The sequence below is a fragment of the Phoxinus phoxinus genome, assembly GCF_949152265.1.
Source record: "Phoxinus phoxinus genome assembly, chromosome: 21".
Taxonomy (NCBI): Eukaryota; Metazoa; Chordata; class Actinopteri; order Cypriniformes; family Leuciscidae; genus Phoxinus; species Phoxinus phoxinus.
Window position 1 is genome coordinate 23,513,901 of NC_136896.1, and position 14,147 is coordinate 23,528,047.

General features: G+C 37.7%; 1 protein-coding gene across 1 annotated transcript in view; it reads right to left on the reverse strand.

The window, feature by feature from the left end:
- Positions 1 to 233: 233 nt before the first annotated feature.
- top2a (DNA topoisomerase II alpha) overlaps positions 234 to 14,147 on the reverse strand; it is a 41,820-nt gene continuing 27,906 nt past the window's right edge. Inside the window, exons 18-35 of the mRNA XM_079595905.1 lie at positions 13,946 to 14,060; positions 13,483 to 13,604; positions 10,200 to 10,348; positions 9,757 to 9,988; positions 9,487 to 9,621; positions 8,568 to 8,768; positions 8,275 to 8,470; positions 7,585 to 7,676; positions 7,352 to 7,495; positions 7,180 to 7,263; positions 6,781 to 6,978; positions 6,317 to 6,443; positions 4,988 to 5,131; positions 2,752 to 2,920; positions 2,598 to 2,665; positions 2,381 to 2,497; positions 1,987 to 2,225; positions 234 to 671 (exon numbers count right to left, since the gene is read on the reverse strand). Coding sequence (XP_079452031.1) covers positions 534 to 671; positions 1,987 to 2,225; positions 2,381 to 2,497; positions 2,598 to 2,665; positions 2,752 to 2,920; positions 4,988 to 5,131; positions 6,317 to 6,443; positions 6,781 to 6,978; positions 7,180 to 7,263; positions 7,352 to 7,495; positions 7,585 to 7,676; positions 8,275 to 8,470; positions 8,568 to 8,768; positions 9,487 to 9,621; positions 9,757 to 9,988; positions 10,200 to 10,348; positions 13,483 to 13,604; positions 13,946 to 14,060 — 2,670 coding nt within the window. The 3' untranslated portion in view covers positions 234 to 533. The remainder of the gene's footprint in view (positions 672 to 1,986; positions 2,226 to 2,380; positions 2,498 to 2,597; positions 2,666 to 2,751; positions 2,921 to 4,987; positions 5,132 to 6,316; positions 6,444 to 6,780; positions 6,979 to 7,179; positions 7,264 to 7,351; positions 7,496 to 7,584; positions 7,677 to 8,274; positions 8,471 to 8,567; positions 8,769 to 9,486; positions 9,622 to 9,756; positions 9,989 to 10,199; positions 10,349 to 13,482; positions 13,605 to 13,945; positions 14,061 to 14,147) is intronic.

A 14,147-nucleotide genomic window follows, 5' to 3' on the forward strand; every position in this document is an offset into this window, starting at 1 on the left:
AATTAATAAATGCTGTAAAAGTATTGTTTATTCATAGTTCATGTTAACTAAAGTAGTTAACTAATGTTAACCAATGAACCTTTGTAAAGTGTTCTGATAATAAAAAGTTATCGATTATGCAATTCATTACTTGTGAGCAGTAAGTGGTTGCAGGAAAAAGGAGAAACCAACAGTACAAATTGTATTAGCAACTAACTGCAGTCAATAGCCTTCTCAAAAAACAGTCAAACAAATCCCAATTGAAAAATTTATTACAAGCTTTGAAAAAAAGAGAACATATAAAATATTTACAAGACAAGACAACAGGTATAAAAAACAACAATGGACAAGGTGAGAAACTAACTGGCCAAGCGTATTTGACCTGGTTTTAGTCTGTCAGACTTTTCTGTTTTAAAGAGCCAATATAAATTAGGCTTTCTGCATTAAAGTTAAAACTAACTTACTTTAAGGTTTATTTTCTTTTAAAAACATCTTTCTCAAATAGAAAACCTAACAGGTCTGAATATACTGAATACAGGCTTATTTCAGAACATTTAATAGTCATCAGACTCTGAATCTAGAGCGTAGGTCACCGGTTTGGTGGCGCGTGCAGCTCGACTCCTGGGAGCGCCAGATGTCACGACCTTCTCTTCTAACTGAAAGCTGTCGTCATCTTCCCAGCTCTTCGCTTTCTGAAATGGGAAATTAAATGAATAAACTCAAGCTTTATAAATCAATGTATATTGGTTTTAAAGGGATAGTTCACCCAAAAATTAATTACCCTGTGATTTACACCAGTCACAAATTTTTAAAGAGAAATGTCAGAGGAGCTTGAGTTTGTTGAACCGTGAGAGGCGTTAAAACTTACGCTACTCCTACATCGTCAAGTGTTACTCTTTTGGCACAAGTCGACTTGCGTAGGCCGTCTGCCGGAAGCTATTATTTAAGTCGATAAAGTTTTAAATATGGATATTTTTCTTATAAGAACGCATCGCTTCACTTAAGGCCTTTATTGACCCTCCAGAGCCGTGTGGAGCACTTTTATCATGGACGGATGCGCTTTGATGGACTTCAAAACATAAAAGGCCATTCACTGCCATTATAAAGCTTGGAAGAGCCAGGACATTTTTTTATATAACTTTGTATTTGTCTGAAAGAAGAATGTCATATACACCTAGAATTGCTTTAGGGTGAGTAAATCATGGGCTAATTTACATTTTTGGGTGAACTATCCCTTTAATGCTTTAATACTTTGCTCAATGCAACAACAACAACAACAACAACAACAAAAAAAACCTTTTTTTTAGTAATGAAGTACAATTATTTGTAAAGCAGTTTCCATTTTGGCACGCTGCATACAATTGTTTTAATTTGTAAATACATTTAATCAGAATATTTGTTTTCACGGATTAAGAATTATGATATTTGGTATTGACTACTGAAATTTAATTTAACCATGTAAAGTCTGAGAAAAGAATTACATTTTTAGATATGTATATTAAGTTTATTTCTTAGTTCTATATATATATATAAAAAAAATCTTATTTTTTAATAGAACAGTTTATGGAACCTTTAGATAAATCTGGGGTGGGGGTGGGGGGGTCATATGTGATACTTCAGGCTTTTATGGCTCATGTAGTAAGATATAAAACAATATGGAGCTCATGCTCAAGGAAAATAAACACCTATTTTGTTCAAAGGCCCAAACTTAGCAAAAAATATGCAATTTGGTGCCGTTGCTGATATTTTTATGGCTACTTTTTTTTTTACAGATATTTTTATGCTGATTTTTAAAGACAAATCTCTGATAGCCTGTAATGTGGATCTAGGAGCTTTTTTTTTTTTTTTTTAAGTATAGAAGAAATCAGACGACAGAAGGCGTGTAGTAGATTGTGTACCACCGTTATTGATCATTTAGAGGCTTTAGAAAATGTTCAAATCAAATATGATACAGCTGGCCTTAGAGTTAAAATGCTAATTTTCCTCAACAGTAAAGTGCTAAACTACCTTTCCAGCAGTGCTTTTGCTCTTGAGGCGTGCCATGAGATTGCCACTGTCCGAGTCCGAGCTGTTTGATTGGTCACTGCTCAGAGCGGTCTTCCTCTTCTTGGCTGGTTTCTTAACTACAGCAGGGGCTGCATCTTCCGAGTCAGTGGAAGATAGTTTGAGGGCAGTAGGCTTCTTGGTGGCTTGGGGTTTCGGACTCGTCTTGGAGAGCACATCAATGATTGAGGGCTGTTTTGTGTCTAGAAAGATGAAGACGTAAGTGACTTAAGAAAGTGATCTGTACTGATATTCAGTAATACAAAGTACATGATTTTATTCCTGAAACCAAGTTAACTTCAAAGAATTTCAATCATTCTCCGAAAATGTTCCTAAAAAAAAAAGAACATTCTTGTACCTATTGCTTTCTTCTTCGAAGCAGCACTTCTCTTTTTTGCGGCAGGTTTCCTGGCAGCTCCTTCAGCTGATTTTTTCACAGGTTTAGGAGCTGGCTCTTGGCTGGTCTCAGAAAGAGCTAATTTAACAAGCACAGTGAACATTTATAAACCAGCTGCCATGTGATGTTTTAGACAAAGCTAAAGAAATGATCTGGCAGATAATTGTGCGGTACTTACAGCCGGACTTGCTGCTGGTTTCTGCTTTCTCTACCTTTGGTTTGCTGGCTTTCGCTGGAGCTTTTTTCCTGAAAGAAATCAAGGAGAGTTTTAAAAGATGTAATAGAGAACAAACAAGATCTGTGAAGTAAAAAGCAAGTCATGTCAGTCTTACACAACAGGAGCGGGAGGAGGGGAGTCCATCGCACTGTCAGGTGCACCGCTGGGTTCAGGGATGAAGGAGTCATCTTCAATAACAGCAGCGCGCTTCTGTTTACTGCTCTTCGTCCAGTCATCAAACTCATCCTCACTGCTTGACAGACTGTACTTCTTTTCAGCAGCAGCTGCAAGGACAATTATTACCTTTTTGAGTTCTAAAAGTAACTTTTAATATGGTTCTATTTTATTAATTAATTTCTTTTTTCTTTTTTTTGATTGAGATCCCACATCTTTTGACATGGATTTCAATAATTTGCATACTGGATGCTCTGCATTACTGGATAACATGTATAATAAATTGCACTTATATTCAGTTAACATCAAATACATAACAGCTAGTTATAAATACTGCAACTTAACCCTAACGAACAACCTATCAGAAAAATGCATTTTTACACTTCGAAAGAAAGAAAAGGGTAACTCTCGTTAAAATCGAACCTAGAGCTCTTTTTGTTAATCTACCCGAGTCAAACATTTGTATAAAAGCAGAATTAGAATGGAAACTCCACTTTTAAGTTTGACTATTTTCGTTTTCGGTCAAAATGCCTTTTGAATGAGAGCATCAAAATATTTGCTATTTTTAAAACACGGAGGCTCGAAACACATGAAACTGTGCTTGAAGTATCACCAAGGGCTCTACACATGAACTCGAGCATTGACAACATTGTGTACAAAAGAGTTTACAATTCCATCCGCCGGCATTTTGTCAGTCAAAAGTAGTCGAACTCCGAATGTGACGTAATGAACTGACTCCATATGAGGAAATGTCATGAACTTGTTTCAATGAAATTCCAATGAAAAGCATGATAACTTACACACTTAGCTCATGGCAATACGTCACGGAAACAAGCTTTAGGCGCTTTCCATCTTTACTCTCCTCATGTTACGTTGCATTCGGAGATCGACTACTTTTGACTGACAATTCACGCCGCACGTTTCTAGATCACAGGCCCGGCCCGACTATAGCGGCGGGAAATAACGGGCTCGGGCAGAGAATCTAAGCAGGACAGTGACACGGCGGATATCGCTCATATAAATTTTTTGATGACGTAGTTAAGGCGACAGGCGTGTGTTGCTTAGGCGGCCGCTTTAGTTCCAAAGTGCTGCGGGAAACCTGCCGGGCACCTATTCAGCCTGTTGTTCTGTGTGCTATTGTGTAGTTGAATAACTTGCCTTTCCAGATTAAATGTCTGTTCTTGGATTTTGTGAAATAAATTTCGAAATAAATGCGACTTAAAGTTCAGTGTGACTTATATTTGTTTTGTTCCTCTTCATGACGCATTTTTTGACTGATGCGACTTATACTACGGAGCAACTTATACAACCGGAAAATACGGTACACACGTTTGCGGAAGCAACGTTATGCATGACGACAGGAGGGTGACGGCGGTGCGCAAATAGTTACCCCTCCCACTTCTGCTAGTTTTACGGAGGCATCTTATCCCGTGCGAATTGGCCATTATTATTACAGACGTCCTGTGGTAAAATTACATTACTCCAGTCCATCTACCCTTGTAAAGCTAATCCTGTCCGAATAAGGCTTTAGATGAACACGCTTTGGCTGTTTATAAACCCATTTCACTTATAATGGCAGTAATAATGAACTTTAAAAATTCAGAGGCCTAAATGGGAGTGAAAAATTGCAAAAAATGTGCAGTTGTGATCTTTTTATTGACTATATAGAATCAGAATTGCTGCTTTTTGGCAGTCTACATCTCCCAATAATATGTTTAATGCTTAGTTTTAGGATCAAAGCTGTGATTCAGATTTATTACCACAACCTGAAACGGAGGCACTTTTAGAATTATACTAGATTTTTTTAATAATAATTTAGACAACTTAACACTAACAGCTCTGTTTTCAGATCGTTTCTGATGAAATAATGCTGCTGGGCCCGAGAATTTTCGGTTTTGCTCACACAAATCGCTGCAAAAGATGCTTTCCAACAGGGGTGGGGGTGGGGTGGGTCACATTTTCTGTGGTCTTTCTACCAGAGAAACCAAAAATTCTCAGGCCAGCAGCATGTGTCCAAATTTCAATCTTAACCGTTCTATTTCATCAGAAACGATCTGAAAACGGCGTTAAGTGTAAAATACCGAACTTGTTCTTTAAAACATAAGGTTATATATGGCTTCATTCGACATGCACATTTCTATATCATATCTATAAAGTGTGTGTAAAAAGACCCTCACCCTTGCGTTGTATCTTCTCTCTTGGAGCCACTTCCTCAGGGATGAACTCCATATCAGACTTCGACTCTTCCTCCTCAGAAGACCAGGGGTTCTTCTTCTCAACAGGTTTGAAGGCGAGGGTGGTCTGCTTTCCTGACTTTGAGTCTGCCACATAATCAAGATGAAACATTAGGATCAGAATTTCAAGGTACTACACCTGGGCTCCAGACTGCAACCTTTTATCTTGCCGGTGCGACTAAATTTTGTTAGAAGTCACACTGGTGCAACCACCACAATGCCCAACTGATAAGAGTTGCCATTTCAGTTGCATATGAAAACCATCAAAAAAAACAAAACAGTGCTTCTTATTTGAGCTGCAAAGTGCAGACCATTTATCAGCTAGGTCCAATATTAGACAGTGCAAGCTCAGAACAGGTTTACTCGCAAAACAATCTTTGATGATGCTACACCGTTACTACAGAGCGCTGGGAGATCCAGTGACAAAGCATTTGAATTCACTGCAGATGTATCACCACAGCGAGATCTAGTTTGAAGCATTCACATTCTGCTTAGAATTAGTTTATAAACCATAAACAGTGCTGACGTGGAGACCAGAAGAAACATTGTGCTATGAACGAACAAGTTATAGAAGGCTTTTCAGTCCACAAATTGGATTGCATGGATTTAATGTAGTAATGCAAACTGTTACCATGGTATTGTGGGAGAAATGTTTTTACATTATTAATTTCATAGTTCATACAACCTTTTAAGTGAAATAAGCACTTTTCTCAAGGACTTTCAAGTGTTTCATACCCTTTCCAGCACTTCAAAGCTCAAAATATTATCCAATTTAAATGTTATTAAAAAAAATATGTGATGCCAAATTTAAACAAAAAATAGGCTGTTACTGTTGTAATTAAAAGTTAACTTTAAAGCACTGAGCTTGATTTGAGAATCAGATACTGTCAAATGTGCATTTCCAAGAAATAAACATGTAATATTAGCCTATCAGTTACTACATTAAAGGTATTTTTAAAATATTTCTATTTTGCATTGATTAAAAATCTTGCTTTAGGATTGACCATTTGCATATTAAATAAGTAAAGAAACAAATAAGCCTAAGAACGCAGGTTAATGCGTTTGAAGCTGCTTTGATTTTCATAGATATGAGTGAGAATGAGAGAGAGGACATCCACTGTTGCTGCAACACAGGTGAATGGAAGCTCATGTTTTGCATTCTGTTAGTTGAGCTAAACCAGTCTGTTACAGGACATCAGTTCTAAAGACATGAAAAGCAGCAGTCCACAGACATCCTCCAGTTTTAAATAGTAAATGTCTGAGTGATCTTACTTTTGTCTTTGGCAGGCTCTTTCTTGATCTTCTTAGTGAGTCTAGCAGTCAGTCCAACCTCAGAGCCATCAGCAGCTATGTCTGCTTCATCATCAAACTCCATCTTCATCACCACACTAGTCTCTTTCTAAAAATACACACAAGTATTCCCTCAGGATCAGCTATACTTATAAGATGTCTGGTTATGAAAACCACTGACAATGCAAAACAGTCCCACACAAGTGAGCATATTAGAATGATTCCTGAAGGATCATGAAACACTGAAGACTAGAGTAATGGCTGCTGAAAATTAACCTTTGCAATCACAGGAATAACATATATATATATATATAATTATTTAAAAAATTAAATTGTAATTTCACAATATCAGTGCATTATTATTATTTTTGCAATGGTGACCATTCAGATAGGTATTCTAACAAAAGCTGTTTTATACACGCATGCAAATCTCATTCTGTACATACCTTTGCAGCTTTGCCTCGTTTGGCTCCCTCCTTCTTAATTGCCTGAACCTTCATAGTGCTGCTGATGCGGGGGATGACACGGCGGCCTTGCGGGGTGGGCATTGTCTCGTTCTTTACCTTCACTACTTTTGATTTGCCCACTTTACCTTTGACCTGAGGCATCACAGTCTGTCCCTCTATCTCCTTCTGTTCTACACGCTATTTACATAAACAGATAACAACGGATGACTTAAATCACTTACCAATAGGCTATACATTGAAATACTAATTTTGAAAACATGAAGGCCTGATTTTTATGAAATGACGACAACTCTTTTCTTCACACAAAGCAGGTGTCATTTTAGATAAAGGATATAGCAAATGTAAAAAAACTTAAAGTGATATGATCATCTCATTTACCTCCAGCTCCTCAGTAAAAGCTGCCAGATCTTCTTTCCACAGATCAGTGGGCTCCTTCACCTTGAGCGTGTTCAACTCCGTCATCTGCAGAACAAAAGCATGAGAACCTTTTTAAACTAAACTGCTATACTAAATCACCAGCTCTGTTTTCATCCATCGCAGACTCAGTCACCTTAGCATCTCTCTGTCTGCACAGTTCATCTTTCTTTTCTTTGGTCAAGAACCACATTGGCATACTGAGAAGATAGTTATAATCAGGGCCAGACTTATCTTCCTCTTTCTCCTCATCCTCCCCAGCTTCCTCCTCAACAACATCCTACCAATCAATGAAAACGATTGTGATGCAGGTAACAGTCAAAAAGAAAACAAAAGCTTTATTTAATATAAGGCAGTTGCAGTGCGTACCTTCTCCTGAGCCTCTTTCCATGCCTTAACAGGGTCAGAATCATAGCCCATCTGCTGAAGCATGCTGATCAGCTCCTTCTTAGGTTTATTTTCTAAAAATAAAGAGAAGCATCATACCAAAAACCTAAAGATCGATTTTAAAAATATGCTAGTTAAATGAAATATTGAAGTATAGGGATTCCAAGGTAACTTGATTAAAGGACAAGTTCGGTAATTTACACTTAAAGCCCTGTTTTCAGATCGTTTCCGATGAAATAGAACGGTTAAGATTTAAATTTGGACACATGCTGCTGTCCCGAGAATTTTTGGTTTCTTTCTGAATTTCTTCGGTTTTTTCTTTTGCGCGTCAATTTCGCTTCAAACGCTTGCTTTTACACACGTCCATTTCGCTTTGGATGCGCGAATGCATTCAAAATGTTCAAGCGTCAAACTAGACGCGGATTTGACGCTCTATTCGCGTTTGGTGTGAACGCAACATAACATTTACAGGGTATAGAAATGACAAAGTTTAGTGCGTCCAGAGTGAATGTGTGTTCCTGCATAAAACTCTGTTAACACAGTTTTTGTTTTTCTTTATTATCTTAATTTTTAATGTATGCTTATCTAAATCCATGCTCTAGCCTGTTAACACGTGCTGCATTTGCATGTGGTGTGAAAGCAATGACAACAGGAAAACAAAACATGTCTCACCAATGACCAGCGTGCCCTGGATCTTTTCCAGAATGAATCGGGCCTGGTTGGAGAGCCTGGCACTCTCAGCTCCCAGCATTCCTAGCAGCCAGTCTTTCCTGAGGACGTAATACTTCATTCTGAGCTCAAAGAAATCCTTCAAGATGTCCTGAACAGACTCATACTTCTTCAGACTGCCCACATGATCAAATAACACCTGCAAGACGATGAGACAGACAACAGTAGATGATTTCAGGATTAGGCGAAAAACTAATGCATGTTGTGAGGTGTAAAATGTGGTGCGCGTTGTTCACCATGGAGTTGCAGGTGAGCAGGGTCTGTAGCTTGAAGACTTTGTGTAGTCCAGCTGCCTCCGCCTCTCTCAGGCGCTCTTCTGTCATCTTAATGACAAAACGCACTGTGGTGTCTGTATGATACTCCTTATAGTCTGTGATCAGAGGAGGAACCTTCTCCGAGCCGTTCAGCATAGGCTCCAACACATTCTCCTTATAGATCTAAGAGATGTGTTATTAATCATTTATTCCAAAGAAAAAGCAGTCAATTTTAGTTGCTAAACTAACTGGGATCATTTTCTGCTTAATATTCTGTATCACCCAGCTTTACGGCACATTTGAGAGGTTAAACACTTTGCTCATTTTTTATTTAATTTATAAACAGCATGAAACATGAATTTGCAGAGGATGAAAGATTAGAATATTTGTATAATAAATTTAACCCTATCAGACACTGCTAAAGGCTTAAAATGGAAAGTTTATTCATTTTTGGGTGTTGACAATTGTTCCTCATGTCATTTCCAAACCCACAAGACTCAATCATCTTTAAAACAAATCTATATATTTTAAATGAGGCCTAAGAGATAAATGTCCCTCCATTGAAAGATCATGCATATTTTGAAAACAAACTGTTCTTGTTTTTGGAAAGACAAGGGTGAGTAAATTACAATTTTCTGTAACACATTTACAATGTGTCCAAGTTTCACATTACATGTAGTTACTAGCAATAACTATAAATTACGCAACATGCAATTAACTGCACTATAAGAGTAACCATGGCAGGATAATACAACATTTCTATCAGTTTGTCGACCTAAATATTGCCCACCCCTACTTGCTGCATACCAAATGAGGGTAAATATCAACATTTGAGTCCTGTGAGGAAGCATGCATTACATTTAATAGAACTAAAGCAAGTATAAGAACAGACGTCACATACCTGTGTCCAGGTTTTGATTGGGAGCTCAGTGATCTCAATGGTGGTGGAGTCAATGATGGCCACCTCTCCATTATTGACATACTGATTCTTCGCCAGTTCATCAATGGTGCCCTTGAACCCCTTATAGCTAGGCAGCTATATGTAACAGGAGTGCATATAAGAGTGTAATGTTAATCAATGCTGGTTTGGAACAACAACAACAACATGCATTATGAAAATCACTATATATTTATATTACAAAATGTAACAAAAACTTTAAATTTATTTTACCATGGGAAGTGGCTCTTCTCCATTGAGCAGGCGGTGAATATTGTTGATGATCTCTCTAAGATTAAAATTGGGGATGCGGCTGGCCCATCCTGTGCCGATGCCTTCACCTCCGTTAGCCAGCACCAGAGGGATGATGGGAATGTACCACTCTGGCTCCACTCGCAAATTGTCATCATAGTTATACTTCAACAGGTTATCATCCATAGAAGGGAACAGTAGACGAGCGAGCGGACTGAGAAGAGATATTTACTTTAGTAATGCAGTTTTAATTTGTTAACATTAACAACATCTCTTATATTCAATGCAATTCAAAAGCTTCATAAAACAATGGTTTTAATGCGGCCCAAGATAGTAGTGCTGCCCATGTAGTTAGTTGACAGGAAGACAGCTCACTGGGTTTTGGTACAGACTAGAGCCATAATCACTGGTGTGTCTCTCTGTACCTGAGCATGGTAAAGATGTATCTGGGGCTGGCAGAGTCTTTGCCTCCATGCAGACGTGTGCCAAACTGACCCAGAGGCTGAAGCAGGTTCAAATTATTACTGCCCACAAAGTTCTGAGCAAGACCAACAATGGTCATCATCAGAGAGATCTGAGGAAGACAAAAACATTTAAATAAGAGGAAAATAACTTGGGCCATGCTAACTAGCTAAACATTGATCACTTAATATTTTTCTAGGCAAATTAACTTCTGGTTGTATAACGATTTAAAATCCTATGACTGTTGGATCATGTGAAAGTTACCAGGTTCATTGGCTTAACCTCATGACATCAGTTTGATAGAACATTTTGTTTTCATCAATCTAACATGACCATCTATCTTTGGAAAACGTTAGATTAATTAGCTGCGCAGTACTTGGTAGCCTTGTCCGCCTAAATTAATTATAAATAAACAAAGAACTAGTAGGCTATTTGCAGTATATTAAATAGTTTTTGACCTAATTTCTTTGCACTGAAATGACACTCGAGTCTGTCGGCTCTGACAGCGTTGCATCACGTGCACCTGCGCAATATCATAGCCAACGATTTGCGAAAATAGTACAATGTCAACCAGTGATATCAGCACAATAACTGTTGAGGAATATGCAACATAATTTAGACAATTGTTTTTGTCATATGTTATAACTGACAGACACTATCATTTGTATAGACACTAGCATAGCTCAGCTTCACGGTTGAGACACGAATAGACTATTAACTTAAAGCTTTTACTCTTAAACACAAAAGGCACGTCGACTTTAATAAAAAAAATATATTTATTAAACAAACCAGATCAAGACGAGAGCAGAAACAAAATAAAGTGCATAACTGAAATAAAGCATAGGCTCAAAACAAATGCAAACAGTGGGCACAGCGCGTTTGACCGTTCGCAAAGACCCGCCCCCTTTCGTTACTGTTGCTATGTCCGACAAGTCACGCCTCTCTCACGCCACACCATGTTCTCACGCAGTGAAAAATACATCGCCGGAGCAGAGGACACTGACACGTGCTTACAGACAAGACAGACCACCAGCTTACTTTTGACATTAAACAAAGTCTCACCTTTCAAATTTGGTCATTTTTTAAAATAAATTTAAACAATAAATACCGTTTTGTGGCCCTTTAATGTGTCTGACAGATCGCTGTAGAGCACCAGTTAAAGCTGCTTGTGAACCGATCATCTCTTCCTTCTAGTTAATTTATATATAGCATCAAATAAACTAGGGCTGCAACAGCGAATCGATAAAAATCGATTAAAATAGTTGGCAACGAATTTCATTATCGATTCGTTGTGTCGCGCGACACGGAGATGTAAAAAAAAAAAAAAAAAAAAAGTGTGCGTATATTCTGTGCTATTGTTAAGCCCCACAAAAGGGACAAAAACATTATAAAGCATCATAAAGTTGTCGTGCACTATATTATAAGTGTTCTGAAGCCATTATATAGTATAATGTGAGATAGAAATTAATATTTAAGTCATTAAATTCAAGATCACGTACACTTTTCCCTCCGCTGTGGCTGTCAGTCAATCTCCATTCAGCTGCATCAAGCAGCGCGTCGCGTTCGGTTACGACGGTCAACACGATGAAAAACTCTCTCCAAGATGATTCAATGTTACTATAATTATACTTGATCTGTAGATAAAGGTCTATGGTTTTGCATTAAACAACTTGATCTTGCTGGACTTCATTGCTGTACCTTAACTACTTTCTACCGGGTGTCTGTCTCTCACAACACTGGAGTAACGTTAGAGTCAGAGCACTATAACTGTTCTTCACGCACACAGTAACTGACATTTAAAACTGTTAAAAGAAAATGCTCAAACTATTGCATAGATAGATAGATACTGTATAATACACTACGCATCAATATGTCTTTCCTTTGTGATTTGAACTTTTCAATGCGGACTCAAGAGCTGCGCGCTGCGACTCGTGTTGCGAGCGCAGAATGATGCGCTTGAAGCGATGCACATAAGCGCTGTGTGCCGCACTGTATTGGGGCCTTTCATATCATAATACAGCGACGCAATGAACGATTATTAATAGCCTTTCTAGTACTATACATGTTGCTGCCTCGTTAAACCGATGTGCTATACATTTAAAACATGTCTCAATTTTATAATGGGCTATAAAATAATCTTTTTGATTTTTGTTATCTTGTTTTTCATGAATGTATTTTACAACAATACAAAGAGCAATGTGTAACGTTTTACCAAATTTAGTGTTACACTTATTCTAATATTTGTTCCTCACTAAATGTTTTTTCATGTTCAGATTTAATACAATTATTATACACTTGTGATTTTTCTAGACTAAATTTTATGCTTAATTATCCACTATTCTAGTTTATAATAGCATTTATGGTCATTTTTTTTGTCTTTGTAATGAAGTTGTCTGTATTAAGTAGATTGTGTTTAACACACAAAATAGTGATTATCAGTTCAACACACATAGTTATAGAAACTCTGCTTGATAAAAAAAAAAAAACTGCCCTGGTATCGGTCGATACTGAGAAATTTTGGTATCGGATCGGTTCTGAAAAAATGGTATCGGTGCATCTCTATCAAGGAGCGACCTGTTTGTGCACTTTCTGAAGATTTTTTTGCACTGTGAATTTGCACTGTCAGTTCTGTTTTTGAATAAAGGGTTGGGAATGAATGCTTATTTTTTATCCGATTAATCAAAAAAATAATCGACAGATTAATCGATTATTAAAATAATCTTTAGTTGCAGCCCTAAAATAAACATGAATGAACATAAGGAATGTTGTTTTAACCGCGGAAAGGCATCAGTACACTGTTTCTCAAGTTCAAATCCTCCCATGTCAATCTACTAACTCTCGACTGCTTTGTTGGACAAAATGGCGGATGGCGAAGTATGATTGAGCAGATCGCCTGTCAATCAAGCTCCCTGCGAAGGGTCAAATGCCCCCCAGTGGGTTGGGCTAATCCCAAAAAAAAAAAAAAAGTCAAACAAGGGGGGTGTTCTGAAGACAGACTGTTACCTGTGAAACGGGTTCTCTGAAAACACCCCCATTAGCAATTAGTGCTTTCCACCTGATGTAACACGGCAAAAAACATCGACCAATAAAAATTTGTCGAGCCAGAACGTATCGACCAATAAATCGACTGGGAGATTATAGCCCTAGTGCAGTGTCTTGCTAAAAAAAAAAAAAAAAAAAAACTGCGCACAAAGTTATTACAAATTGCTCAATGAATCAAGTGAGTTGAACTAAACAAGGCCTCACCTCTCCATGGTGGTACGCGGACATCTCTGCCACTGATCCAGCCAACTGAGCCACTTTCACCTCTCTCTTGTCATTCCTCTTAAAACAGCAGAAAATCACTTTCCTCTGACCAGGTTTCAGCCCTGAAACAAACACGCATCACTTCTCTGAATTTGTTCAATAGTAACTATTCTCTCAACCCTATACAGGGTATCTGCACATCCAATTTAATTATTTTGAATAACTTTACAAAAAAACATTTAAGACCTGCAGAACACATCCATCTAAAATCTTGTCTAGTTGTTTTCATTGAGGCTACATCTACACATTTATGAAAATGTGGTCCATTTTGTAGATGGGGATTATGATTTAACAATACTGGTATTGTGACAACTCTGGATTGTACTGCCTAACCTTTGGAATAGCCTTTATAACAATGAATATTTAAAATGACTAATATTGCTAAACATGTAATGTTTCTTACCATCCACCAAGCAGGGGATTGATCGCTCATTGTCAGAGTTGGAAAACTGCACAAGCTCTTTATTAATGAAGTCATGGTAGGTGAGGGACGTAGTTTTCTGTCCGTACAGATACTCCTGCAAAAAAATCAGAAACAAGATCATGCTTAATATTCTAGAAAACAAGGTTCTCTTTTCGTCAAATACACTGAACTCTTTGTTGAT